Source organism: Glarea lozoyensis (assembly GCF_000409485.1).
Source record: "Glarea lozoyensis ATCC 20868 chromosome Unknown GLAREA10, whole genome shotgun sequence".
NCBI lineage: Eukaryota > Fungi > Ascomycota > Leotiomycetes > Helotiales > Helotiaceae > Glarea > Glarea lozoyensis.
The window spans coordinates 1699428-1726397 of NW_007360984.1; the positions used below are offsets into that span (position 1 = coordinate 1699428).

Genomic DNA, 26970 nt, shown 5'->3' on the forward strand with positions numbered 1-26970 from the left:
ATCCTCGTTCTTCCATTGCAAAACGGCTTCACTTTTTTGTTCAGCTTTCTACCGCCCTGCGCTTGTGACCAGATCCGATTTTCTTTTCAAAGCTCAATATCGGAGCTTACTGCAAGCTTGTCGCATACGCTCTTCAACATGTCCGAATTCTTAGGGTATGCTTGTTGCGAATGGCCTCATCTTGAAAACTGGATCACTGACGTGTATGTGCAGAGCGAGAATTTCACTGGTGTCAAGGAGTGATATCAGGTAGACACACCGCAGCGGTACACCTCTCCACGCGCTAACCAAAGCTCTTAGATATGTCGGGACCCTTCACGAGATCAATTCCGAAGCCTCGACTGTCGCACTCGAAAATGTATCATCATTTGGTACAGAAGGGCGATTAAGCAATCCAGCAGACGAGATACCTCCCTCAGACAGCGTCTACGAGTACATTGTGTTCCGCGGCAGCGACGTCAAGGATTTGAGAGTTGAAGAACCACCAGCCCCAGCAGCCGACCCTCCGCAGGTCCCAAATGATCCAGCGATTCTTGGTGTAAGTCACGATTAGGTCAATTTCCTCAACACAAGCTTTAAATGATGAAAGATTCCGGATGTTAACTCATTATTGTCTCCGAGAGCGCAAAACTATGTGGAGATTTCCGTTGCCTTCCTTCTGATTTCACAAGCCATTTGCCCACTACATGACCATAATCATCGCTCAATTTGCTCACTACTGATACTTTGTTTTTAGGGTACTCGACCGACTCCTCAGAAACAAGCTCCACAGGGTCCGAATCGTCAAGCGCCGAACCCACAACAAGCTCCCCCTCCACATAGCACTCAGCAACACGGCCCACCACAGGGACCGCAAGGTGCGGCTCCTTTTGGGCAGCATCAGCAGTTCCCTCCACCATACTATCCTCCACCTCCAGCGGGCTGGGGTCGCACAGGTCCCGTAGGTTATCCAGGTATGCCGCCATTTGGTGGACCACCTGGCTGGTATCCTCCTCCTGGACAAGCCTTTCCGGGACAACCACCTAACTTTCCTCCATATGGATATCCTCCTGGACCACCTGGACCTGGACAGCAATTTCCTCCAGGTCAAGGTCAGCCACCAAGACCAGCGCCAATTGGCCCTGGGGCAAACAGACAGACCGCACCAAGTGCTCCAGTCCAAGCGAATGATAAGCAGCCTGAAGCGAAGAGTGCTGATAAACCTGCTGAGATGGCTGCTGCTGCAGTAAAGGCGCCGACACCACCAGTTGCTTCAAAGCCATCACCTGCGGCTGTCCAGCCTACGGCATCTCAAACAGCAACACCAAACACCTCGACTGCTCCCGCAGCGAAGCTTGCTCCCAAGAACAACAGCCGCATCCAACCCGCTGTTCCCTTGAAGAGTCCGGCTCCGGCTTCTGCACCGCTGGCCAATGTCGCCAACACTGCAGGCAATGCTGACACTACCCTTAAGGATGCAACAGCAGCAGCCACTGCCGCAGTGGCTGCGGCGATGGCAAAACTCCCACCCGCTGCTGGACAATCAAACGGTAATGCCGTCGACAATTTGACGAGAAAGGTCAATGAAATGAGAACGAACGATACCGTTCGGGCTCCTCGTCATCCTACGGGTGCCGGCGGGTTTAATGGCAGAGCACGTGGTAACCGTGGCGGCGCTAGAGGAGGAGCCGCACCTAAGGTGGAGGTTCCCGCAACAGATTTTGATTTCGAGGAGTCCAACGCGAAATTCAACAAACAAGATCTAGTAAAAGAAGCCATAGCTGGGGAGCCTTTAGGAGATCTTTCAAGTGAGGCCGTATCGCCAGAACCAGAGGTTCCAGTCGGGGGATACAACAAGTCGACTTCGTTCTTTGACAACATCTCTTCTGAAAGTAAGGACCGAGCAGAGGCAGGTAGTAACAAACCCGGTGGGCGAGAATGGCGTGGCGAAGAACAAAAGAAGAATGTTGAGACCTTTGGTCAGGGGAGCGTTGATAATGGCTACCGCGGTGGGTATCGTGGTCGAGGCCGTGGGCGTGGCTATAGAGGTCGAGGGTATAGCACCGGGCAACCAGGCCGTGGCCGCGGCTCCTATCGAGGCACTCGGGGAGATGCACAAACGCTCGTCCAGTGATCGCAAACGTCCCCGCCCCTACGCTGGGTAACGAAACGGAGAATTTCTGCATTGTATCAAAACACTTGCGATGACGGCTTTTCCAACATCTGGCTGACACACTCTATTTATTTTGCCTACGGGGAGGGAAAACTTGGAGACTACCACGGATATCAAAAGGGGTGGCGCGGTAAATTCGCTGTTGATTACTTCTGCTTTCTTTTCCTTTACTTGTATCATGAGGGACCAAATGACGGACTTGTAAGGTGTATCACGATATTACCGAACTGCAAGCTCAGTGTTATGCTGGTGCTTTGGAATGAAAGCCAATACTTGGTCCATGTGGATCAATGAATAGGAAATAATGAGGTGATTTTGGCGCATAACCTTTCCTTCACTCTGTTCTATTTTCCAGCAGACCCAAATGTGTTTGGGTGCTCTATCGGATTCAATTCTGAGCAGGTGTATCAAGAGAAATGAACAAAAGAGTCACTGGCCTCATCGGCATCACATATTCTTGTGGCTGGCGATGGATCAATGTGTGACGATCAAGCTTGCAGTATGCACTCATCATCATTTTCAAGTGTCTACATGAACTTTGTCATTTATGAGGGAGAGTGGACTCTATAAGGTCACTCGAAAGCTCGCAGGGGGACATATCCCTTTATTATCACTTTAGTTATGTACCCACTTTGAGCCTGTCTGGTATTTCTTACGTTTCACCAGTCCCGTATAGTTGACAAAACACTAGGTTCAAGTCGCAGTAATATGTTGAACATTACCTAACTTTGGAGAACTGACACCATTACTTTCGGCCACTTGTACACTGGTATGATGGTAAGGCTGTATCGATGGCTGTGTGCTTCTAAGCATTTGAAAAGGAGTGGGAAAGCTGGCACGTGACATGTGGTTGCCAAGCTTTCGCATTCATCACAAAGGACATTGACTCTGATTTCTCTTCCTCTAATAATCTATCCTCCAACCTGGAATCGGAGTGGTTAGTTAACGAGAAACACTCGCGAAAATACGGCGCCGGTGGTATGTTCTCCAGAATCCATGTTGTCAGTAGTGTCTTCCTATCGTTGGCGGCTTAGTGCTGACATGAGATTTACAGCCAGCCTTCTTGGAACTCATTTTCATCATCCAATAATTTATAGACCTCGGTCATCTACTATCCCTATGGTAGGAACAGGTTTCAAATGCTACGTCGTGAAGGAAACGACATGAAATGGCGTGTTGCAGCCAGATGGTTTCGCGTTTTCGCGATGTTCGCCAAATGGCCAAGAAGAGTTCGGCTCGTCTAGTCCCTATCGCTCACGGATCGACACTCCATCGTTTCTTGTCAAAGTGCTATTACATCAGCCAATTGTTGGAGAGTCTTGGTAGCAGATGACCGAGTGCAAAAAAACTCGAGAATCGCTGACAATCCCCACAATCCCGAGATGCTACTGATAATTACTCGTGCTGGAGTACTAGTCTTGTCGGCCCTAATTCTCTAAGAGGGAAACTTCATCCCCTTGCCCAGAGGAAGCCAAGTCATCCGCAAGCAAACGGCGAAATGTAAGGAATGTTGGGGCTTCTTGGAATATGAAGGGGTTGTGGGGAAGTTGGGGAACGTAAGCAGTCTTGTCCTGTATATAAGGAAGCTTCGGCAACTATACATAGCTTTTGTTGATGCTTTTATTTCCACTCCCACCAAGTATCATCACCTCCAGATATCGCTGCACTTAACAATATTAGCATGTCGGAGCTTAAGCGAGAAGATGTCGAGAAGCCACATCAAGAGCATGCCAGCCCACCTCTATCGTCGCAAGCATCTACGTATGGTCAAGAGGTACCAGGTGAAAATGGTGTCGCCATCAACGCAAAGTTGAAAAATCCTTTGGCAGGGCTTACGAGAGAAGAATTGTTAGCCGACGTTGAGGCCTTTGCCAAAGAGAAAGATATCGAAGACATTATTCCCCTGTTGAAGAAGGGTGCGTTGGTAGCACAAGACCCCAAAGGGTTTGAGTCGATACAAGACTTGAATGAAACCGAGCGAGATTGGCTCCGAAAAGAGAAAACTTCCAGATGGAACCAGCCGAGAATGCTGTATTTTATGACTGGTAGGTTCTCATGTCATAACGGCTTTAATTGCTTGCAAAATGCTAACAATCTTCTTAGTCCTCTGTGCTGGGTCTGCCATCGTGCAAGGAATGGATCAGACAGCAGTTAACGGAGCGCAAATTTTCTATTTTGATGAATTTAACATCGGCGAAGACCAAGTATGGCTTCGTGGCTTGCTAAACGGAGCTCCATATCTGTGTTCAGCACTAATCGGCTGCTGTAAGTCTTTTCCTATTACAGATACCTAGCGATCTAAGAGAACCAGAGCTAGTCTCATGGCTTCTTTTTTCGACCCCTAACTTGATTCAAAAATTGCTCTACTTTGTATGCTAATTCATCGGACAGGGACAACCAAACCTCTCAATTATTATTTTGGAAGACGAGGATGTATCTTCATATCTTGTGTTGTGTCTTTTGCCACCGTAGGTAACATCCGTATCCGATGATGAATGTGCAGAAACTAATACAAACAAAGGGTATCTGGATGGCAGCTGCTAATACCTGGTGGAACCTTCTTCTTGCACGATTCGGTCTCGGACTTGCTGTAGGAGCGAAGAGCTCGACAACTCCAATCTACGCGAGTGAAGCTAGTCCAACAGCTATTCGTGGTGCTCTTACTATGATGTGGCAGATGTGGACAGCGTTTGGTATCATGCTAGGCTTTGTCGTCTCGGTTGCTTTCCAAAATGTTCGATATACTCCAGGACAGACACCATACTGGAACTGGCGACTTATGCTTGGAAGCACTTCTATCCCACCATTTTTTGTGTGTATGATGGTTTATCTGGTTCCGGAAAGTCCGCGCTGGTACATGACGAAAAACAGATATCGGAAAGCTTACGAGGCACTGTGTCGATTTCGGAATTGCGAGATGATGGCAGCTCGTGATTTGTATTACATCCACAAGAGTCTAGTCATCGAAGACAAGCTACGCGCCGGAAAGAACCTGTGGAAGGAATTCTTTGGTGTTCCACGTAACCGACGAGCAGCACAATCCTCCTTTTTCGTCATGTTCATGCAGCAGGTGTGTAGCCTTAATCCTATGTTTTATTCTCGTATCCTTTATCCTTTGTTTTATTCTCGAGCAGTGTTGGCAATAATCAACCGCCGTTAACGGGTCACCGTTTACCTTGGCGTTATAGTCCGTTAAACAAACGGCGACTTGTGAAGGATATACTTTTTTCGGACCGGAACAAGTGAGCCGCGTGCCGGGCCGAGTATGCCGAGACGGTCCGAGATATAGTATGGGGTCACCGCCTGAGATACTGCCACTTTCCTGCCATATTCGTCAAATCAACACCAAAATCACTACTGAAAGTACTCTTATTTTCTACGAGAATCAACCCCCCTAAACGGTGTGTAATGGCCGTATAACGACCGTTACACCCTCTCCAAACTGACGGCGCTCCAAGCCGCTAAAACCGACGCCCGTTAACGGGCTTGGTGTCAGTTAGATTCCGTTAAAATTGCTGCCAACACTGTTCTCAAGTGCTAATATTACTACGCCTAGTTCTGTGGAGTCAATATAATTGCGTACTATAGCAGCCAGATATTCATAGATGCCAGCTTCACGAGATCAAACGCTCTTCTCGTCTCCCTGGGAACAGGTATCGTCAACTGGCTCTTCGCCATCCCAGCCGTCTACACAATCGACACATTCGGCAGGCGAAACCTACTCCTCACGACCTTCCCACTTATGGGAATATGTCTCCTCTTCACCGGCTTCTCCTTTTTCATCACCAGCGAGCAAGCTCGTCTCGCCTGCGTCGCCACAGGTATCTACCTCTTCATGGCGGTTTATAGTCCCGGCGAGGGTCCTGTCCCCTTCACTTACTCCGCTGAAGCGTTCCCTCTTTATGTCCGCGAGTACGGAATGGCGTTTGCCACCGCAACGACCTGGGGATTCAATTTCATCCTCTCGCTTACGTGGCCAGCGCTTGTACAGGCTTTCACGACGCAGGGGGCTTTCAGCTGGTATGCTGCTTGGAACTTCTTCGGATGGATATTCGCGTACTTCTTTCTTCAGGAGACTAAGGGGTTGTCGCTCGAAGAGCTCGATACCATTTTCAGTGTCAGAGTCAGGGACCATGCCAAGTATTACAAGGACATGTTACCGTGGTACTTTAACAAGTATATTAAGCGTGGAGATGTTCAGCCCAGAAAGCCGCTGTATGATTTAGAATAAGCAGCAGCATAGTGGTGGATGTTGAAGGGCAGATGATTATTTAAGCGGATTCAAGTATAAGGGAATGAACGATGGCATGGGAAAATGTTATTAAGAGTTAAAACTCTCTTGGCCAGATACCCGAGAATTGGAATGATCATTAATTATCTTTGAGAGATTGCTGGCAAAAGTTCCGTGATACTTATTGATCTTGCTATTTGGTAACCTGTGGATCAGTGTTTAGAGAATCAAAATTTGTAGCTCAAACGGAACTATGATTATACATTTCGTATATGTTGTAATTTTTGTTTCTGCTCGTCGTACAATCGTGTTTACCATCTCCAAAAATCGCTCTATCAAAATGACATCCAAACTCTCAATGCAACCGCAACTGTAACCACCACTAAATCAACTCCTAACAACGATGCTCAACCTAACAACTTCACCAACAACCGCCGACGCTTTCCCAAAATGCATTTTCCTCCCCGCCACCGGCAGATTCCCCTTCTTTGCGCTAGCAGCCTCCATCGCCGCCCTCCTTTCAATAGCATCCGCAGCTTTGTTTCCATCTATCAAGCCCTCTCTAATAGGCCAATTCCTCAATAAATGTATACTCCTCCTACGTATCTCTGCGTCTTCACATTCCACTGCTACTATCACCAACGAGGATATAATACCTCGAAGACACAGGAATGAGCGTCTATCGGGCTCGTTTGACAAGAGTCCCTTTTGCAGCGTTTCGGATGAATAGAGAATGGTTTGCAAATGATTGAGCATGTTCGTGATTGGTGTGCTGGATGTTGCGGATGCGAGAGCGCCGCTAAAAATCGAGGCTGTGGTGTGGTGCAGGATTTGGTGGTTTAGGATTTGAGATATTTCGTTCCATGAGGTTTTCTTCGACGAATTCCGGAGGTCAGCGAACTTTTGAAGAGCAATCGCAGAGTGGTTCTGTTCTCGTACGAGAGTCCCGATCTCCCGGAGAAGTTCTGGTGTAATCGAATCCATCGTCTCGAACTCGTGTTCCCGAATAACAGAATTGAGAATGCAAAACGCCCAATTTGTTAGCTTCAACCCAACAGCAGAAATTTCTGTCATGCTGTGATATTCCCTAGGCACGATTGGTGTGAGGCCTTTTCTTTCGCTCTTTGTGACCAAAGTCAAGCCCGGTCGACCATAATTCGAACCAAAACTAAATCGACCATCTAAAGTCGCAAAATGACTGACTAATGCATCGTTTATGTCGTCTAGAGGTCCATTCATTAAGTTGACTTTTGATTTTGGCCTTGCTCCAAATTTCTTCAAGATTGCCAGTCCAGCTAAGGCATGTCGAGTAGCTATGTTGAAATCGCCTCTCGCATTTTCGATCATATAAAAAAGGAGGCAGCACATTAGAACCACCTCATCGTTAGGATTCGGGCTTGACAGGTACTCCTGGCCGTGCTGTAACGCTTTGCTGTACGCAATCAGCGTGCTCGGCTTATGCTTCAGCTCGGTGGGCGACATGTCCTGCGTGGCTATGTGTTCCTGATGGAACGCTGCCAATGAAAGAACTGCATAACGAATGGCTGGTTCCGACTGGCTATAGAGCGGTACTGATCTGTACCAAAAGTCCATATGCGAGTAGCCACAAAGATCAGGGATAGATTCCAAGATAAAGTAGTTAAACAGGAAACGCTCTCGTTCGGTGCCGGGGACTTTGATCTGTAACTCAGTTGTCCTTCGGCTAAAAGTTGAAGCAGGATCACTGGCATCTTTAACTGCAGTTCTGGTACCTGGATGCGTAGATCGTCTAGCATTGCCATCTATGTATATCCACTTCCGACCCGGCCGGAATTTACTATCAAGAGGTTAGGCCAATCTCTGTATACATTTCACCTCTTGACATACGCTTTACCCTTTTCACCCCCAACCGCCTGACTATTCCCCTCATCTAGGTGCTCTCGGAAGACGTCGCGCGTATCCGCATCTTTCTCAGACCCTGTGCTAGATTCCGAAGACTGCACAGGCTTTACAGGAAATGTATAGAAATTTTCTGGATTCGAGCCGTAGCGAGAACCAGTGCCATATTGCCCGGTAGGTTCTTGATACCACTCACAGAGCAGTCCAGCCCTCTGGCACTTAGCACATTGAGGAGTCTCCTCGCCACATTTGATCCTTCTCGTCCTGTATTAGAAATGACAGGACGTCAGATCAAACATTCAAACACAGCACCAGCAAAAGCACGTGAGGCCACCTACCGACAATTTTTGCATCCACTTTTGCTCCGTGGAGTACTCTTCCTTGTATTGGTTCTGCCTACCATATCGTAGCCAACATCGGGTCAGAGACGCCGTGGATGGAACGGGGAGTTGAGCAATGGTTTGACGGCGGTGATGCAAAAGAGTTGTGGCGTTGTGGCAGTGGAAATAAAGTTTACGATGCTGTCCATTGAGTCGGTTTTTGTGATGTTAATTGCATGACCCTCAGCACTCGCATGTTACATGCAAGAAGAGATCTAGATCTGGCGGATACCGTTACGGTTAGAGGGTTGACATTGGTGGGATAGAAAATGGGAGGGGAAGAAATCCGGAGGTCTGTCTGACAACCTTGGCGAACTTCGGAACATGAACATGTCCATGGCTTCCTGCCTCAGGCCGGAAATTGCTGCTCCTTCAGCATACCCACCCTACAATTGGCTCGTAGATACGTGTCCATGGAATTTGAAGAAGAGTACTAAAAGGCTTTATTTATCTTGCCTTGCAACCATCGTTTCATAACATATTTTTGGGTATATCCTAAAGTACCAATCAAACCATATCGCCTTCCTCCTTACTACACTATACATAGTTCAGATGATTATGCCTATTCCTTCCAGTGCCATAACCTTGAGGAAAATTCACAACCCACTTGCTTTTCCGTGCTTGAGGAGCATAAAGACCAAATGCAGTCGCCTTGTCTGAAAAGTTTGCTGGAACAAATACTCCGAGGTAGGAACTATTTGCAGCGGCAAACGCGAGTTTGCGGTATTGCTCGATTTGAGCAGCTGTCATAGGAGAGCCATCGTTGACTGGACGAGCTTCTGTGAATGCTCTGCGGAGTGCATCGCCAGCTTGGGCACCGTCCCAGCTTTCCAAGAGAAATATGGCCCGCCTCCTGATGAGATCGTCGGTACAAAGGACCGCAACGATATATAAAGTAGAAGAGTAGCCTATCCGAAGCAGGAAGGATCTCAGTTTCTGCTTCCCGGGCGATTGCAATATAAGTCCTGCGGTAAGCGATTCCGCAGCTGTTAATATTTCTGCAAAATCACTATCCATGTTGAGCCAGGGAGTCCCATAGGTAAAGTGTGCTGTCATGACTTGAAACTTGGTCCTCATCGCTAGCCCTGTACGATCTGCTCAGCAACCGAACTATCATTCAACTATAACAAAAAAGACTGTACACAAAATTTCACGCTGAAGGATTGGCCTACTTACATAGTATTTTGCGAATGAGTGCCCTTGACTGACCACTTCCCATTGAGGCGATATTTGGTTCCTGTGCTTGTAACACCACAGCAAAAGGCCGATCCCATCGATCAAGCTCGGCTCTTAAAACCGAGTGCTCGCGTAACAGAGGGGGCGGTATGTCATCTGGATGACTATGTAGATATGGTAAACTTGAAAACATAAAGTGCGAAACCCTAGAAAATCGTTCTGTCAGCTTTTTGTGAAATTTGCGCCCGAAATACATATTTCATGTCCACGTGCGTTAAGCCAGATGGGAAAGGGACTTACCAGTTCTCCAGATAATTATAGATAGTTCGTACATGTTCCACCCCCTCAAAAGCTTGTGGAATATGAGACATACGACCTTCTCGGACGTCAGTCGAAGTCAGTACTAGATATGGCTTTTCGTCATGAGCGTTGCTAAATAGCGCATCTAAGCCCCCAAAAACTTCCTCGAAAGAGATTATATCATGCAACGGACCAGAATTCAAGTTAGAAGACGGCTCTTTGTACAAGTTTTTCCGCCACTCTCTCAGGACCTGACAACCAGCCTTTGCATGCCGTTCGGCGTTGACAAACTGTTCCCGAGAAACCTCGATACAGTAAAATATGACGCAGCAAACCAGCACCATTCGATTGGATGGTTTGGTCTTGTTCGTCATGAATGCCTGTAAAGACTGAATCGCTCGGCTGTATTGATAAGTGAAGGAACCTCGTGACAGGTCGCCGAGCGCAGCAGGATTTCCGACCGATACAACGTATTCCTTGTGGAAGGCACTGAGAGCTGTGGTAGCGTATCGAACTACTGGCTCATTGTAGCTAAAGGGAAGTACCACTTCCATCCAGAAGGAGGGACTGAAATAACAACAAACATCGTCGAATGTCTCGGCACAGAAATAATCTACAAGCTGTCGATCATTGGCATCACCGGGCATTTGCATCGACACGCTGGAATGGGTCGGCGAGATAGCGACTTCCGAGGAGCGCGTTGGTGAGTAGGAGCCTGGTGGTTCCCAGCGCCTGTGAAAGCAAGCCGGGTGAGATCCGTTACAGAGTATTAGGTTGGTTCTAATGGTTTAGCAGGATGTCATGTTGATCATTCGAGGTTCAAATAACTAACCTGCAAAAAGAACAAGGTAATACTTGTTGCCTTACCACACTACCTTCACCAAAAGAACTGGTTAAAGTCGAAAGTCCATTGGAAGATCTCGTCTGCCCAGTTAATTCTGAACCTCTTTGATTGAGCGCCGAGAGATTCTTTCGCTGTCGAGCTTCGTCGGGACTGGGACGAATAGCGAAGGTATAGAATGCGTTGGATCCACTAGGCGCCTCTTTACGGCCAGTACACTCTATTCCAGCTTTAACGCATCTAGCGCATTTTGGTCTCTCTTCACCACATTTTACTCTTCGAAGTTTGCAAGAATTGCACCCCAGCCTAGATCTGGTGGGTGGCAACGTCGGGGTCAGCTTCTCTTGCGCGTTGACATGGAATGGGGTTTGTGTTTAACAATGAAGAAGTAGCAGGATCGCGTGCTCCATTCTAGCAACACCTAGACATCCTCACGGCCGTTACACAAGTGACAGAAGGAAAATCCAATGCTGACCTTGGCGTGGCCTTCCGGCTCTTCCCTTGCTTTTCCATCAACGGTCCACCAGATTTGGAGTGCCCTGGATCCAGTTTGGTAGGTTGCGCGGAGGAGCAGATTTTATGGTGAAGAGCTCAAGAAGTCAAAGGCGTAGACAAATGACTTTTTACCGGCAGTGCCTCCAAGAGGTCGCCGATCACCCCACATGAACCAACGTCAGTTTGCTGTGATTACTCTAGATTCCAGTGCGAGACAGGGCGCTTTTGACAGCTCTCCAACGAGAAGGGGCCACCAGGTGGGAGTGACTAAGTCGGCCAATGATGACGGGCTGAGTGAGCGGTACGTTGGTGGCTCCTCCTAATATTGTCTAGGCAAGTTGCTGGAAGTCGTGCCTTCGAACAGGAGTGATGCTGTACTGGAGGTGCCGGCCAGGGGGGGTGGAAAGGCCGTGCTTCTTGAAGCGAGTTCTGCTGGGTGCGGTGCTGTGCTGTGCTGCCCCGTTTCCCACTTTCGTGGATGAAGTCGTACCACCGCGGTATGGGATAGCGCTTGCCTATCGCTGTCGGGGAGAATTGTTGAGGAGAATTTTCGAATTTGAGAGCTTGATTGTTTGCCTGCGTGGTACTGGGGACGGAACACGGAGGTTGTCGTGCTCTGGGGAAGTCAGATCCTGAGGGCGTTGCTGAGCCGCAGGACGACAGCTCAGGGTCACACGATGAAGCCAATCGTAGGATGAAGGTGCGACGAATGAGCGCAATGCTCGGGATATGCCATCTTCGGCCTTTTGGGCGTCCAAGGCGTCAGTGTTTGGTACGCCTTTTCATGTCCAAGCACAATCCCGTGACGTTGCGAGCAGCTTCGCGGACGACGTGGTGTTTCACCCCGGAGGTGTCGCCCTGACACCAGGTACCCGGGATGCATTGACAAAGCTCCTCGACTGTTGTGGCTGCATCCTCCGATGCAAGTCTCATTTGGGGTCTGTTGGAACGGCGTTGGTTCAGACATTGAAGCAGCAGAATCGAGAGATCCAACGTTGGATTCGCTTGGCGTATGGTTTCGTTCTGCCACGAAAGCGGTGACCCCTGCGCAAAATTGTGGATGTGGTGTCGAGATAGAATGTTTTTGCAATCAATTCTGACAGAGTATTATGTATTTCGTCAACTGTTTTCAGATGGTGAGACGTTTGCAGACTCTGCACTGCATGGTCTAAAGGCTACCTCTATGAACAACGTCGGGAATCCCCCACTATGGTCCACCATCGTGGCCCAGTGCCGTCGGCTGGAGAACCCTCAATGGCTCAACAACATTAAAATGGATGTCTTTCTCGTTTGCTACCATCGTCCAGACAATGTTCATAAACGTCGCGTGGTCAAAGGTTTCCTCGCGATCTGCCATGGCGGGGATGGTGCAAAGAGCCATCGCTTTCTCAATTCCTCGAGCCGCCATCTTTCCATCGAAGGATCCCTCTTTTATAGGCCAGGTCTTCATCATCTGTAAAGCTCTTCTCTTTTTGGTCATGTCCAAACAGCTGCTCGCAGTATAAGACAGAGCACCCGTCACCCCGCCATGGAAGAGATATGATCTTCCCCTCGCATTGATCGAATCGCTTGACATCAATCCATCATGGAGCGTTTTGGCAATACTCAAAATCTTCTCGTAACATCCGTCGACATCTGTACTCATCCATAGAGGGTCAAACCCTGCGAAGAGATGGTATAGTTCCAACTTTAAAAGAATGTACGACGAGTAGAGAGTCAGGACGCTCGCTTTCTCCGCCCAGAGCGTTGATGGTAGCGATTCCTGGTAGGCTAGAAGTGGGCTATATGCACCCTCCCATGAAATATATTGTTCTCCAAAGAACGATAATTCGTCGATCAGCGATTTGGGAACTCTTCCAAGGCTTCTATACTGGCCAAGTCGCTGCGGTTCAAGAAGATGGCGCCCCCAGTTTATCAGCTTGAGAAATGCTTCGTTTGCGTGGCTCATTGTCGGTAGCGGCGTTGGGAACAGCGGCGTAATTCCTGATCGTTCTTCCTGTGTTGTTAAGACTAAAATCGGGGCAGAAGATCCTGCCCATTGACTGAAGACTACATCTAAAGTCGCGAAGTGAGGTGTAAAATTGGCCCTCTCTGATTCCGTGTCCGATGCAGTTTTAGGCTTCCACGTTTTGAAGATCTCAATTCCAGCCTTTGCACTAAATACACATTAGTAATCTTTGAGTATTATAAAATACTGGTCGAGGGAGGGGAGGTGTGAAGAGCGTCGAAGAAGGAAGCACATCCACTTACTGTCTCACGGCTACTAGGTCATCGCCTCGGAGAGTTTCAATACAATAGAAGAGCAAACAGCACATGAGTATAATCTCGACAGACGGCTGGATATTATTAGCCAAATAACTTCGCACAAATCGAAGTGCTTTGTTGTATTGGCGGAGAGCGACATCATGATCAGCAGCCGCAGTAGGGCTTCCAGTCAGGCGTTCTCTATGGAATCCGCTCAGTGCCAAAAGTGCGGACCGTACAATTGGAAATTCATGGCTGTATAGTAAGATTGAATCGTGCCAGAAATTGTCTGTTGTGAATCCGCGTAAATCTTGCAGTGCCTCATATTGATAATAGTGCAAGAGCAGCTTCTCGCTATCGTTACCCGGGGAATTTATGGGGAATCCCTTAGATGTTTTGAGTATCGAACGTGTCACTGCTCGTGAGAAATCTTCAACGGAATCCTCAGTTTCGTGGTTCTTATCCTGGTCTTTCAGTGACATGTCAGGCAACGCTCTAAATCCACGTCAGGCGACTATGTGATAGACATCAACTGCAATACCACCCACCTCTGGCGTCCAAGTAGTAGAAGATCTTTCTTAAGGTGCGAAGAGCCGCCCGTTCTCAACGTTGAAGGAACGAAGCCTGGGACTGTCCGTGACGGAGGGCCTTTACCAGTGATCGCAAACGTCAAAAACAAGTTTGAGCTTTTTGATTCGGACGAATCATCGTATCCAGGACACTCCCATCCAGCTCGAATGCATTTCTCACAAGATGGCTTTCCCTCATCGCATTTGGTTTTTTTAGCTCTAATTCTTGTTAGCAACTGTCAAAACCACCATACGACACCCAAGAGCAAATGGCTGACTGACGAACCTGCAACTATAGCATCCTCCACGTGAGCGAGGTGTAGACCTCCTCTTCATATTTGTAGCTCGATTGTCACGAGAAAAGGCCCCAGCTATCATGAGTTATGGTGCGTCTCAACAAGCAAAAATAAAATCCATAGCCAAGTACACAGGGAAGAACTATACGAGCATCGGAAAGGTCGTAAAGCAAGCTGCTCGATTTCGGTGTTGTCAAGAATCTTGCCAAGTAGAACTATTACTAATGATTAAGTCCTGCACAGGAATGAGGACCATGGTACGTGCGTCTTTGTGATACGGCGTCGTTATAAAAGATTGCCCGAAAAGGGATGCAGATCTAAAGCTTTGTGGGCAATTTTATATTAACCCATTGCCTGTCGAGGGGCAAGCAAGCTCCGCCGCAAGCCGGTGAGCCCCTTGTTTGGTCCTTAGCCTCCTCCCACATGTGTGATGTGGCGCTGATGTTCTGGCCCCCAACCATATGAAGTGCTTATCTCAGCTCACGGTGAAAAGTGGCAGTTCGAGAAGCGATAATTATTCGATCAACTTGACGATCATGTATCTCGTCTAAGTTTTCAGTAAATAACCTAAAAACGCTTTCATGTCTGTTTAAACTGATTGTAGATTACAATCGATACTTGATTGCCAGAATATTCAGAGGGTTCTGCCACTTTTGTTTTGTCCGCTGCGACTAAGCTTGGCTCAAGCAATTAGCTGAAGACAGCTCGTGTTCCATTGCCGGCAGTGATTGACGGGGAAGACATTCGTCTCCTGACGCCGAGACTAAAAGCTCGCATGCATTCAAGGTTTAGGGTAGATTCAGACATATTCTGCATCAGACAATTCTGTTAGTGGACCATACCGAGTCACACGGTTCAGAGGGGAAACGATAATGGTGCTCCCCGCGTGTTACAGCTTACCTATATGCAAGGTGTAAACAAGACATACATAGTACATACTAAACGTTCCGCCAGGATAATTTTGGATCGCACCCCAGGACTTCCAAGTATCCTACGTCAGATTATTTTGGTTTGCGAAAAAGCATCACCTTTTGTGCCAAAGCTAGTAAGAAGGGAGGCTTCGCGGGGTTCGATTGAATCTTTTCCATCACTTATGCTCGCAGGTAGCCTGACAATGACTGGTCATAGAAAACAAAAGTGAAGGCATCGGAGTTGCTGTCAAGAAATCCTTCTGTAAATTTGTACTTAATCCTGGTTGGAATGTGTTCTGGAGAGATAATTGATCTAAAGCTTCTTGGGTTGCACTGGCTTACCTTCGGATGGTCAGGAACTGTCGATAGGAAGCAAACAGCGTCACAATCTCGCAAGTGTTTGTGGTTGACAATGGCATCTAGCCAGTGCGTAAAACGAGGATTCGCTTGTACTTTCATGAAAAGCAAGCCTGAGTATCTATGGAGTAAGAACAACCAATCCGATATATTTGTTTCACAAATACCACTCGAATTGCCCTTAGAGGACGTGAGGTGATCGGTCAGACAGTTTTCAGCTTGCTATTCAAAGCAGACTTTACGCGTCCAAACATATCGACCCACATAATAAATCCTACAAGACAATAAGTCCAATGTTGGGGCTAGAGCGAAGTGAGACCTACCGACTATCAAGAAGCTCACATATCCAGGAATGTTCTTATTGATCGTCTCTCGTGGCCAATCTTCGGTGTAGATAACCTCAATGAGACAGACAAGTGTCGAGGATATCAAATGAGTTGACAAGACGAGGAGATGTACGGGAGCCATGGTTGTTTCTGAACAACGTCAACATGGATTTGAAGATACAGACCTGAAAAAATATGTACCTTTAATGAGGCCTACAATGCCATAGATGGCCATTGGAACAAGGTAAAATGCCTCAACGAAAACATATAGTTGGAAAAAGGGCGGGTGCTTGGCAAATAGGGGATCATTGTATTGGACGCTGTAGAACTCGTAAGGAATCTTGACCCATGATGGCAGTCCGGCTGGGTAAAACGGGACGAAGTCCAGGACTATAGTAATTAGATATGTCTGTTTCAATGAAATAGGAAGCGGATAATGGATAGCCACATACTCAATGGGAAGAAAGCAACCGCGGAGAGAAAGATAACATAAAGTGAGTCCAACTTCTTTCGGGTCCCTGTTGGTCGGGATGCAATTGCAGAGGAGTTTGCCATAATGATGCTAAGAACAGAAAGGGAAACCTCTCTAGACAAACTCTTGGAAGAAATAGTCAGAAGTTTGGTGTTCAATCCAGTTGACGGTGAAGAGCTGAGATGGACTGAAATATTGTTTGTTCCGTTAGAAAGTCTGAGGAAGGGCTGAAAAGCGCGCATGGAGCCAGTGCGCATTGCTCCACTTTTTTGGCTGCAGTTCCCCTTTTGAGCCCCACCCCTCGGAAGCGGCAGTAGGTATTCTTCTCTCGAGGCAACATTACCTTTCTGTCAACTTGCAACTAAGCATGTTCGTACCCTTAATTGATCAAAGTTGTCAAACAGAGTCTTGGATTACGGTGATTTGTGAAAGTAACATGTCCGATGTACAAACTTTTGTCAACTTTGAATAAACAAATTACAGGCTTTCGACTGCCACATATATTGACCACCAAGATCCAACCACTGGAACCACTGAAATTTCTTCAAGCACCTTCAAACCAGACTTCCTATTGAGCCTTCCGGGTTTCAAAGGAATTTATACTTCCTTATTCTATCCATATTTAGACCAGAAAGCTCAAGGGTGGGTTTACCTAGCTATAATATTATGCCTAAGAGAGGTAATTTATTACAGGAAAGAGCACTTCCATTAATATCACAATTGATTTTTAGGTTGATGCTTACCACTTTTTGCCACCCAGACACGCGGTGGACAACAAAAATGGCAGTAACCTTTCGACGTTTCCACTTATTCAAGCTGAGCGTACCTCGAAACAAAATTACATAACTTTGATGTTTGGACGATTCTATACACAACTTGGTTACCCTAGATTACAGGCGAAAACTTCGGTATTTTGTCAGCTTAGTCGGAAAAATCAACATCTTCCAACCGCCATTGATCTTGTCCATTGCGGGCCAGGTAGCTAATTGCATGCCTACGTGCCCGAGGCAAGAAAAGCACATTAGTAATCGCACTTATGCACAGATAGTGTGACTCTACATTAGGTAGGTAGGTATTGTGGGGAATTTCGGGCTTTCACTTTAGGTTTGCTTGTCAATACAAAGCTGATGACAAAACGGAACTTTCAACAAACAACAATAGCAAGCTTCACCAACCACCTACCTTCGACCACCTTCTTAATAGACCTGTCGTTACTAAAATCTCTCTGACAATTTTCGAGTATTGCAGAAGCACCCCTAACTTCAGTGACATTCAGACCTTCTTACTTCCATGTTAGTAAGATCGAAACTCAACTTCAACTGGATGATTGCTGACGAAGATTTCACCACAGCATCCAAGATTTCATCATGTCTTCAGATAACGAGGACCACAGTGTCAAGGATACTTCCAGCGTTGCTAAGCCACCTTATGAGGCCACCCCAAAGGACGCATCATTCTTCTTCTCAGTTCTCAAGAACTGCAAGTCCAAGCCAGATGTAAGTAACACTCTATAATCTCCAAATTTATGCTTGCTTTGGTTCACTTTCGGGCTTGCTGCTTCGATTCCCAGCATGCAAGTCCCAGACCAATGACACGCCACTACCTGGCGTTCACCTGCGGCAATTAGCATTCCTTATCTTCGATCTCACGTTAACTCTCTTTGTAGGTTGACTGGGACGCAGTTGCCGCTGAGCAAGGCCTCAAGAGCGCAGGAGTTGCAAAGGTTCGATACGGCCAGATCAAGAACAAGTGTGGCATGACCGCAATCCCTCCAGGAACAAAGAGTACCCCAAAGGAGCCAAAAACACCTACCAAGCGAAAGGCCACGACCAAAGCCGGAGGAAGTGCTAAGATGGCAAAGACGGACGGCGGAGAAGACGATGAAGGCGCTGTCGCTACACCGACCAAGTCTCCAAAAAAACGTGCAACTCCCAAGAAGGCACCAAAATCTGCTGTTAAGGCCGAGGCTGATGAGGATGAGGACATGGACGCAGGTAGTGGTGACGACGTAAAGCCAGTTGGTACTAAGTTTGCCAAGGCGTCCGTCAAGGATGAAGAGGACAACATGGAAGAAGAAATTTAAAGGGTGTCGTTCTCGCTTTCCAGTAAGTCTCAGCTTATGTATCTTGTGTAATAAGAACTGACATAACAACAGCTATCATGATGAAGGATGTTACAAAACATTGTAACAGACGATTTGGAGCTTTGGAGTGGTTGACATTCTTTGTACTTCTGATTTCTGATTTCTGATTGCAGGATAGCGATGCTAGGGGAAGACCATACGTCGATTAACTCTCCCGGTGGGCAGATATTATGACAACTGTGTATACAGGCATTAGAACTCAATCTTTCAAACACATTTAAGATGTCAAAATTGCACAAATATGTCAAATCTGTGATTTTATGGTGTTTAAATCCTTCCTCTTTGCGGACATAGTAACAGCATGGAATGGCATTTGGTTCCTGCTCCACTCACAGATTCTGAAGTACTTGCTCTACTTTTTGAGGTATTTTTTTCATTCGAATTAGATGGTGAACAGCCAGGCTACGGCTCCTTTCTCGGATATCTGGTGCAAGGCAAGGAATGAAAGCATTTGGTAGCTATTTCCAGCACGATACTCCCACTGGCCACGTGCGATCATCTATTCTATCAGTTTTCGGGCTCACCCGTCTTTCTGTTACCATTCACACCTTCTTATAGTATGGATTTTTACCAGGTGTAGCAACCCAACGTGTAGTTTTCTGCTTCAGAGGTACGAGGAATGACATTAGTAAGATAGCTTCTTATTTGTCACCCCCAAATGTCAACAGGTCCCAGAAACAACTTGTCCAATAATAAATTATGCAGCTGACCAGAAAAATTACGCTTGATGTTTTTTATTTTCACAGTAAACATCCAAGCGTAATTGTCACTCCATTCCTCCTTACCACGTAGAGCGGATCGATTTTATCTGCAACGAAGACAGAGTAGCTCAGCAGTGTATTTGTGTATGTTTACGACCGCATTGGTATCTTCGTGGGGGGAGAATTGAAAGAAAGACTGAACTAGTTTTATATTATGGCGGCTTTTATCTATCTGCAGTAAAGAAAAAGTGAAGAGCAGCGAAGTGTTGATATCGCAGAAGAAGCTTTCCCCCAGCTAACAACGTATTTCCGAATAAATCCCCATTCCCTGCGCCAGTCATATATGTATGTGTATTCTTGCGAAGATTTTGCGAGAACTGTTATTGAAGTGATGTGAGACATATGATGCTTCCTACTCCTCGTCGTCATAAAGGCTATCGTTCTTATTAGCTTGAGTCTCGACACAGGAGTAAACATGCGGCACTTACTCATTCCGCTCCAAATCAATGTATGGACGTCCCCCATAAACATTTTCTCGGCCTGTGTCCTCCATCTTGAAGATAGGAGCTTGCAAAAACCCTCTCTCGACTTTGGCAGTTTTAGACTTTTTGGTAGGTGTATCTTCGAAACCTTCATCGTCATCCTCGACATCGACAGATGTGGTATTGTTTTTGTTTCCCTTAGAAGTGGCTGAAGTCTTTGGTGCGTCTGGTGTCTTCCTTTTCTTTGGTGTTGTAGCGCTGCTTGAGGGGGTGCTTGATGTACCTAGTGCATTTCTACGCTGCTTGCGAATTTTTTGAAAGTGTTGGCTGTAATGGTATTAGTCTAGGTGTAAGCAGTATGGAAATCAAAAATACGGGAGACAAATTCTTGAACAAACATAACACGAGAAGTAAGCCTTCATACACATAGTGAAACGCTCCCCTAAGGACAATTTGTGTTGCAATTTGCTTAATGAACAAGGAGCACGAGTAAATAGCGAACGTATTGTTATCGATCTGGTTCCCTCCGACCTGAACAACTCCTGGTTTTACTCGAAGATCATGGGAAACGATCGCGGCCAAAAATGTGAGGAAAGTGAGGACACGTGAGTATGGGGAAAACACTTACCGACATGCTTCGTGAGAAAATCCATAACCTAATGCTGTCATCTCGGCAGCAATATCCTTCCATACAATGCTTGTCAAACTACCCCGAGCGATAATAGTTAGCAGCAAATCTTTGTCCGACTCATGATTCCAGGTAGTGTTGGTCATTTTGTGGTTGTTTTTTTTTAGGAGTAGACCTGTGATTGGGTTTCGGCTTCTAGATATGTGATAATTTTGTCGACAGGTTATTGTCAGTGAAGATCGAGCTAAAATTCGAGGTGGATCTGTATTGTGATCAAGTTGAAAGATGAGGTGTAGTTGAACACGAGGTAGATTGGTAATGGAAGAGATCGAAGTGAATAGATGACAAGCGAGTGGTGACTACCCGAAAACCTGCGCAACCTGGGACCGACTCGGAACTCGGCAGGCAAGAATGATACAGATCGTAGTGCGTGGACTCGTGAGTATTTCTTCCAATTTTCAAATCGTGATAAAGAACTCCTGATGTCACATGCGGTGTCGCTAGGTAAGTAGTAAAGTGATCCTCCTGCTTTAATATCGAAATTTCCTCCAGAATCTCTTTTGAGAGTGGAAAGAGAACACCGTAACTGTAGAATTCTTGCTAGAATCTTAAATTATATATCCCGCTATTAACTAGATCGCTATTCTTCTAAATTTCACTTCTTTTCCGGATCGTTCTTAGTGTTCACTTTTTTAACACGTCTAGTTCACAAGACATTAAAAAACATAGGCATAATTAGTAGGTATAGTTCGAAAACTTGTGAATTTCACTAGACCGCTACTTTAGAGTTTACTTGTCCAGAAAAATTTCAATTTCGCTCTAAAGGCTCGCGATCTTTCTTCGGTTGAACACTATCTCATCCCCGAAAAGGGGGGCGATCCGACGTTGCCACGGCAGCGACAACCTATCAACAACCTTAGAACTACGCACCAACATGTTTGACTCATAAAGCTGTACAGTGTTGCATAAATGTATCGCATTACTGCATCAAACTTCCCCAGCCTATTAATTGTTTCTTTTCAAAGAACCAAGACCCAACCCCCCCAATTTATGATTCGTCAAGACCAGGCGTGGGGAAAGGCTTCGTGCCTTGCATGGAGCAATCGGCTGTTGGTCGCGACCCAAACCGCACAACGAACCATGATCTTCCCAACTGATGGCTTTCATTCTCCATATGTATGGCCATCGAAAAGGATATGGTTGGTCCGCGTGGGAAGTCGCATTGTCCCCCGCATTGCTATCAGATAAAGCATGCAAACACTTAACGCGCTACGCGTCCACCCATGGTATCAATGAAGATGCAGCCACCACGTCGCGCCGTCACCTGCTCCTCGTCCGTTGCCTTGGCCAACGAACAGCAAAAAAGGGGGGAAACATGGGAACATGCGAGGATAGTGGTCAGGCAGAAGAAGAAACGTCATTTGCGCCATGCCTCAGACCGACCGGCAGATGTATCAAAGCTCTGGATGAGAAGGAAAGCTTCTCTTTTTAGCCAACAATTGACGAGCATGTCAGGACGTGCCTCTACTCTGCATCTCTCATCAGCAGCTTGCAGCAAAGCTCAAAGCTTTCCCACAGAATCACGCTTAAAGCCGTCGTTGTTGTACAGGGAAACCTTAGTGCTGGTTCTAGAGAAAGAGGGAGGACCTCGCTTGTGACTTCTGCACACTCTCCCAGCCATTCTTATAGCCAAACTTGTGAATAGGGGACCTCGCTCCCATGATGACTCCTCCAGGCCTCTCACAGCTACTTCTTGACAGGTCCACACCGCTGATTGACGTACGAAGTACTCTAGCCGAATAAAGAGTGAAAGAGCTAAAGCAACTGTAAGAAGTTTAAAGAAGTAGGAAAGTGATTGTTCATGTGTATATCTGTAACAAATTTTGGCTCTTTGAGAATCACTTCAGATCAGCCATCTCTTATTACAATCTCGATCCTGTCGACGAGGGTTCTATTCAATAAAAGAACCGGTAGTTGTATAAAATAACTTACAGCCCCTTCGTATTCCGAGTGCGATACCAGTAATCTGATGAACTCCCAAGTCTTTCGCAAGATGCCGAACGATTCATCCATGAATCGGCTCCTGTATGCTATTCTGAGCGAGAAGTGCCTGAAAGATGTAAGTGATACATATCCTCGAACATTTCACACGCCGGACACAAACTCCTCACACTTACCAGTTTTCACATAAACTAATAATTTCAGGTTAATTGGGACAAAGTCGCCAACAACAAAATACTTGAAAACGAAATCTCAAATGGACATGCAGCTCGGATGAGGTATTCGCGTTTTAAAACGCAAATGGACAGCAGCATAGGCATTGTGAAGAAGCGTCGGAAGAACTCGCCGCGTAAAGCCAAAGCCGACAAGCCTATCAAGAAGGAAAAAGGCCGTAAGAATGAGAATCCTGAGAACTCGGATGAGCAGCAAGACGTGAAGCACGAAGAAATGGAACGGCAAAATCTTGAAGACGACGACGAGAGCTTAGCTGGCGGACGACACATGGTGAAGCGAGAGCTGAAAGAGGACAGTAATGAGTATCCATCAATTTTGCCTTACACACCGACGTCGCAATACTCAACTCCCAGTCCAGGAATGAGCCACCAACGATTTGATACTCTTGGGAATGGTTTGGACGACATGACAACGACATTTACTAGCTTTACTGAAGCTTTGGGGCCGGATATGTTTGAACCTTCTCTGATGGAGCATGGCTACACATCTGGGTTGGGCATGGGAATGGGCATGGGAATGGCAGAGTCTTTTGGGACGCAGTGGGATGAAGGCGAACCCCGGTATTTTAATGAAGCCAGTGAAAGATCGCTGATGAATACGGGCGGTGTTTTCGTAAAAGATGAAGCTCAGTGGGAGGAGGATTGCGGCCATTAGAATTCTTGGATCTGGAGTCATTTCGAGGGTGTTTATTTCAAAGGTGTTCATTCCAAACTCAGCAGCGCTGCGCAGTCAAATTTGCGTTGTTTGCTAGATAACGGGAAGAGTCTGTCAAGGTCGACCAATTCATAATGTTCTGCAGATGAAAAGCAATTGTGGCATAATAGCTATGAGCAGCTGACTCTTTGACATTGTTTGTTCTTGTATAATGTAAGATAGATGCGGGAGAGAATATCAAACCCTTACTGTAGCGTCATGTCTTCGACCTGAAATGAAGCATAATAACAAGATGTGAGTTTGATCGAAGGTGAATATTTCTGTGGTGCTATCAGTTGTAAGATAGCATTCGCTAATAGTTGCATTGGGACTGAGGTGAATGTTTGGGGTTATATAAACGGCTACCTGCCCTCAACTTCGAACATCATCGCATAACATACCGTCTCCCAACATACGATCTCCAGTTCTCCAAATACTTTCATCGAAATATATTCTCAGAAGACACATCGCAGCGAGTGGGTGTTGCATTACCTCAGGTAAGCTCAGTCTAAGTCGCTTAAACCAACTGCGATCTGAGATATTCCGACAAGATCGTCAGCATTTACGCTCATTCTTGACCCTCGGGACAACTTTCAATTTGCCAACCGATCTTTCAAGACGATCTCAAGCAGGCAGCAAAAGATGGCGCCACAAGCAGAAGACAAAGAGATGGAGAGCAAGAGCGGTATGCCAAGTAACGACGTTGAATTTCTGATTATGTGTCTGAAGAACACAAATGGTGGAGTGGTTTCTGTAAGGCTAATTTTCTCGACCCAGACAGAGATTCTCTCGAGTCTTATTATATCCGAAAATAAGCTGACCAGTTCCACTCAGATCAACTCGGCTGCAGTTGCAAGCGCGATGAACTATTCCAATCCAAGATCTGTCACCAATCGCATCGCCGCACTGAAGAAGAAATACGATCTGCCATTTGGTACGGCAAAGGCAAGTCCGACTAAGTCCACCACCGATGAAGTAAAACTACCAGTGACTCCCACTAAGAACCGTGTCACCAAGACGAAGGCGACACCAAGAAAGGCCGCTACTCCGAAGGGGAAGGCCAAACTGGAGGCAAAGGCCGAATTCTCGGATGAAGATACGCCCATGTTAACCACTGAAAAGGCTAGTGGTAAGTTCTCCCTTCTCGAAACCCCATTCTATGGCCATTGCAGCTTACAACATTTGTCCAGGAGAAAGCGAGCAGGAAGAGGATTTCGAAAAAGATATTTGATCCCCCTTGCAAATATGGCTGTTGTCCGAAGTTGAGCGTGTGTCGTCGTTGTTCATAACGAAACTGGTGGCAGCGTTATCATTCCAGGAATTTTCGAGGGTCTCGGATGTTCAATGATGCTTCAACTCTTGTTTGACCTTCAACGCTTCAGACTGATGCAGCAGAAGGTGATGAGATCCCTTTCTTGAATGAAAGGTTTAGATAGATTTGGCATGAAGCTGAAGTTGGGCTTGCCCTTACGATCGTTATCAATATAAATTTATGCTTTAAATTTTGTCCCACTAAAAATTTGGAAGTGGTTACTTGGTGGAAAATAGAAAAGAAACGCCGCTGAGAATAGTTATACAGGGATTCAAAGAGGTCATTCATTCAGCCTCTGAACGCGCGACATGAGAACATAATCATTTGTTATACCATCTGGTTTAAGATATAGGACTGCAGTGTTGAGTCAGTGTTGAGAAGAATATTCCTCAGGTAACTCGCTACCTTAATGTAATGTTCATAAGAATGTCTGGTCTGGCGGTGACAGATAACTCTCCGTACCCTTTTCACTAGCTCATCAACCTATTAAACTTAGGTCCACTTAGACCGGGGGCATTTCCAGGTACCAGAGTAAGATCAATTGGGCTAAAACTATTTCTTCACTTTCAGTCAGTTGATGAAATCTTCGGTCTTGCGTCAGATTGATCCCATTGATATTGATTCAAACTAATATTGATATGGCCGTCCACAATTCGATTGAATCTACCATCGTTCAAAATGACCTCGATGGACAATTGAAAACTGCTGTACATGTATTGGTGAATGTAGGTATTGTCAAGATAATGGACGGAAGCTAAGCTCAAATGGTCGAAGTCAGACACTCTCGCTAAATTCTGGCCCTCGCTTTTGTCAACCATTCCAGTTTGTCAACAAAACATTGGCCAAAATTTGCAGATCTGCTTCCACACATTGAAATATACTCTCGCGCCGCAAATCAAAGCTATTGCAAGGGATTCTTCAACTAGGTAGAAACAAGCTTCCAAGGTTAGATCTTGTTTTGAGATTTCCCTCAAATCGTCCAGACGTTATTTGAAACTGATCAAGAGCAGATCTACGTGGTAAGCAACAAAACATGCCTCCGAAAGTCGCAACAGATGGTGGCGCTACTACGCTCACGCCAAAGGAGACCCAGATGCTGGCTGTGGTAGCTTCACTTATGGGGGACGTTCCAGAGGTATGTAAAGTATTTCCAATTACTCCCCACTGCATGACACCTCCCTACAGACGCTATATGGTCCACAACATCAAGCTTCTAACTCTCGATCTTTCACTGATTTACCCCGCAGGTTGATTTCAACATTGTCGCGTCTCTCGTCGGCCAGAAGTATGCACGTAATGCACGCTCCGCATGTAAGAAACTGTTCGAGAAGCTGAAAGCAAACGCTCCGCCAGGCGATTACTCGGTAAAGCCCGCAACTGCTGCCAACGCTGAAGAAACCGAGGGTGAAGAAGACGAGGATTCTAAACCAAGTGTCAAGAAGGCCGCTGTGAAGAAGGCTGCAGGCACGAAGAAGGTCGGAGCACGTGCTGCACCAAAGAAATCTACAGCTACGAAGAAGGGCAAGAGTTCAAAGGTCAAGAAAGAAGAAGATATGGATGAGAATGACGATGGTGCTGATTCTGCCCAAGCAGAGTTCGCAGACCATAGTGAGCTCAACGGCGAAGATGGCAAGTCACCTCCCCCAGCCCCTGCAATCCCCAGCGAAAAGTCTACTGAAGATCTACCTGATGTCTCTCATGATGTCCCCTGGAATTCAGTCATGAATGGTATCGAGGCGACCTTCCCCGCTGGATACAAATTTCCAATTGATGCCACCGAGCTTGAGCTTTATCATGCTCACTCACATCAAATCACTGTTGAGGCGTGGAGAGTATGGAAGGAGCAGAACAACTACTATGAAGACCGAGCGCATACACCATCATAGTTCAGGTCTCATTGAATTTTCCGTTTGTCGCCAATTGTCCGTGTTTGTAGGCGTTTGTTCTGAACTCCCTTGAATGTTCTTTTTTTCTCTTCAAACAAAGTGCCAAGCTGACCATCCTCTGTTTGCAGATTCGGAAGACATTTGAGACATCACTCAACCTATCGGAACTGCTTCAGCACCTCTCTGTCGTCTACCGAAAGATTGCTACAACTCCGAGGATATTTTTTGTGGAAATCGCAAGAAGGATATACGTTTGGTTGAC

General features: G+C 46.4%; 11 protein-coding genes across 11 annotated transcripts; 6 read left to right on the forward strand and 5 right to left on the reverse strand.

Moving 5' to 3' along the window:
- Window positions 1–138: 138 nt before the first annotated feature.
- GLAREA_05569 (Sm-like ribonucleoprotein) lies at window positions 139–2113 on the forward strand (the record flags this gene model as incomplete). Its single annotated transcript, XM_008078858.1, has 4 exons — window positions 139–155; window positions 214–249; window positions 301–538; window positions 737–2113. The coding sequence occupies 4 exons, from the start codon at window positions 139–141 to the stop codon at window positions 2111–2113; spliced, it is 1668 nt and encodes a 555-aa protein (XP_008077049.1).
- A 1720-nt stretch (window positions 2114–3833) lies between these two features.
- Window positions 3834–6383, forward strand: GLAREA_05570 (MFS general substrate transporter; the record flags this gene model as incomplete). Its single annotated transcript, XM_008078859.1, has 5 exons — window positions 3834–4197; window positions 4256–4417; window positions 4544–4620; window positions 4674–5222; window positions 5709–6383. The coding sequence occupies 5 exons, from the start codon at window positions 3834–3836 to the stop codon at window positions 6381–6383; spliced, it is 1827 nt and encodes a 608-aa protein (XP_008077050.1).
- A 387-nt stretch (window positions 6384–6770) lies between these two features.
- GLAREA_05571 (uncharacterized protein) lies at window positions 6771–10764 on the reverse strand (the record flags this gene model as incomplete). The annotated part of the gene is made up of 5 exons (XM_008078860.1): window positions 6771–8199; window positions 8250–8473; window positions 9185–9726; window positions 9818–10023; window positions 10118–10764. 5 exons carry the CDS (start codon window positions 10762–10764, stop codon window positions 6771–6773), a joined length of 3048 nt encoding a protein of 1015 aa, XP_008077051.1.
- A 1451-nt stretch (window positions 10765–12215) lies between these two features.
- Window positions 12216–12386, reverse strand: GLAREA_05572 (uncharacterized protein; the record flags this gene model as incomplete). The annotated part of the gene is made up of 1 exon (XM_008078861.1): window positions 12216–12386. One exon carries the CDS (start codon window positions 12384–12386, stop codon window positions 12216–12218), a length of 171 nt encoding a protein of 56 aa, XP_008077052.1.
- A 274-nt stretch (window positions 12387–12660) lies between these two features.
- On the reverse strand, window positions 12661–14644 carry GLAREA_05573 (Zn2/Cys6 DNA-binding protein; the record flags this gene model as incomplete). Its single annotated transcript, XM_008078862.1, has 4 exons — window positions 12661–13609; window positions 13704–14192; window positions 14246–14485; window positions 14553–14644. 4 exons carry the CDS (start codon window positions 14642–14644, stop codon window positions 12661–12663), a joined length of 1770 nt encoding a protein of 589 aa, XP_008077053.1.
- A 1672-nt stretch (window positions 14645–16316) lies between these two features.
- GLAREA_05574 (uncharacterized protein) lies at window positions 16317–16711 on the reverse strand (the record flags this gene model as incomplete). The annotated part of the gene is made up of 2 exons (XM_008078863.1): window positions 16317–16546; window positions 16609–16711. 2 exons carry the CDS (start codon window positions 16709–16711, stop codon window positions 16317–16319), a joined length of 333 nt encoding a protein of 110 aa, XP_008077054.1.
- A 1284-nt stretch (window positions 16712–17995) lies between these two features.
- Window positions 17996–18711, forward strand: GLAREA_05575 (uncharacterized protein; the record flags this gene model as incomplete). The annotated part of the gene is made up of 2 exons (XM_008078864.1): window positions 17996–18124; window positions 18295–18711. The coding sequence occupies 2 exons, from the start codon at window positions 17996–17998 to the stop codon at window positions 18709–18711; spliced, it is 546 nt and encodes a 181-aa protein (XP_008077055.1).
- Window positions 18712–19884: 1173 nt separating this feature from the next.
- Window positions 19885–20728, reverse strand: GLAREA_05576 (uncharacterized protein; the record flags this gene model as incomplete). The annotated part of the gene is made up of 3 exons (XM_008078865.1): window positions 19885–19906; window positions 19961–20281; window positions 20583–20728. 3 exons carry the CDS (start codon window positions 20726–20728, stop codon window positions 19885–19887), a joined length of 489 nt encoding a protein of 162 aa, XP_008077056.1.
- Window positions 20729–22635: 1907 nt separating this feature from the next.
- Window positions 22636–23471, forward strand: GLAREA_05577 (uncharacterized protein; the record flags this gene model as incomplete). Its single annotated transcript, XM_008078866.1, has 2 exons — window positions 22636–22701; window positions 22788–23471. 2 exons carry the CDS (start codon window positions 22636–22638, stop codon window positions 23469–23471), a joined length of 750 nt encoding a protein of 249 aa, XP_008077057.1.
- A 681-nt stretch (window positions 23472–24152) lies between these two features.
- On the forward strand, window positions 24153–24741 carry GLAREA_05578 (uncharacterized protein; the record flags this gene model as incomplete). The annotated part of the gene is made up of 3 exons (XM_008078867.1): window positions 24153–24263; window positions 24345–24639; window positions 24701–24741. 3 exons carry the CDS (start codon window positions 24153–24155, stop codon window positions 24739–24741), a joined length of 447 nt encoding a protein of 148 aa, XP_008077058.1.
- A 1114-nt stretch (window positions 24742–25855) lies between these two features.
- On the forward strand, window positions 25856–26708 carry GLAREA_05579 (uncharacterized protein; the record flags this gene model as incomplete). The annotated part of the gene is made up of 2 exons (XM_008078868.1): window positions 25856–25957; window positions 26070–26708. 2 exons carry the CDS (start codon window positions 25856–25858, stop codon window positions 26706–26708), a joined length of 741 nt encoding a protein of 246 aa, XP_008077059.1.
- Window positions 26709–26970: the final 262 nt, after the last annotated feature.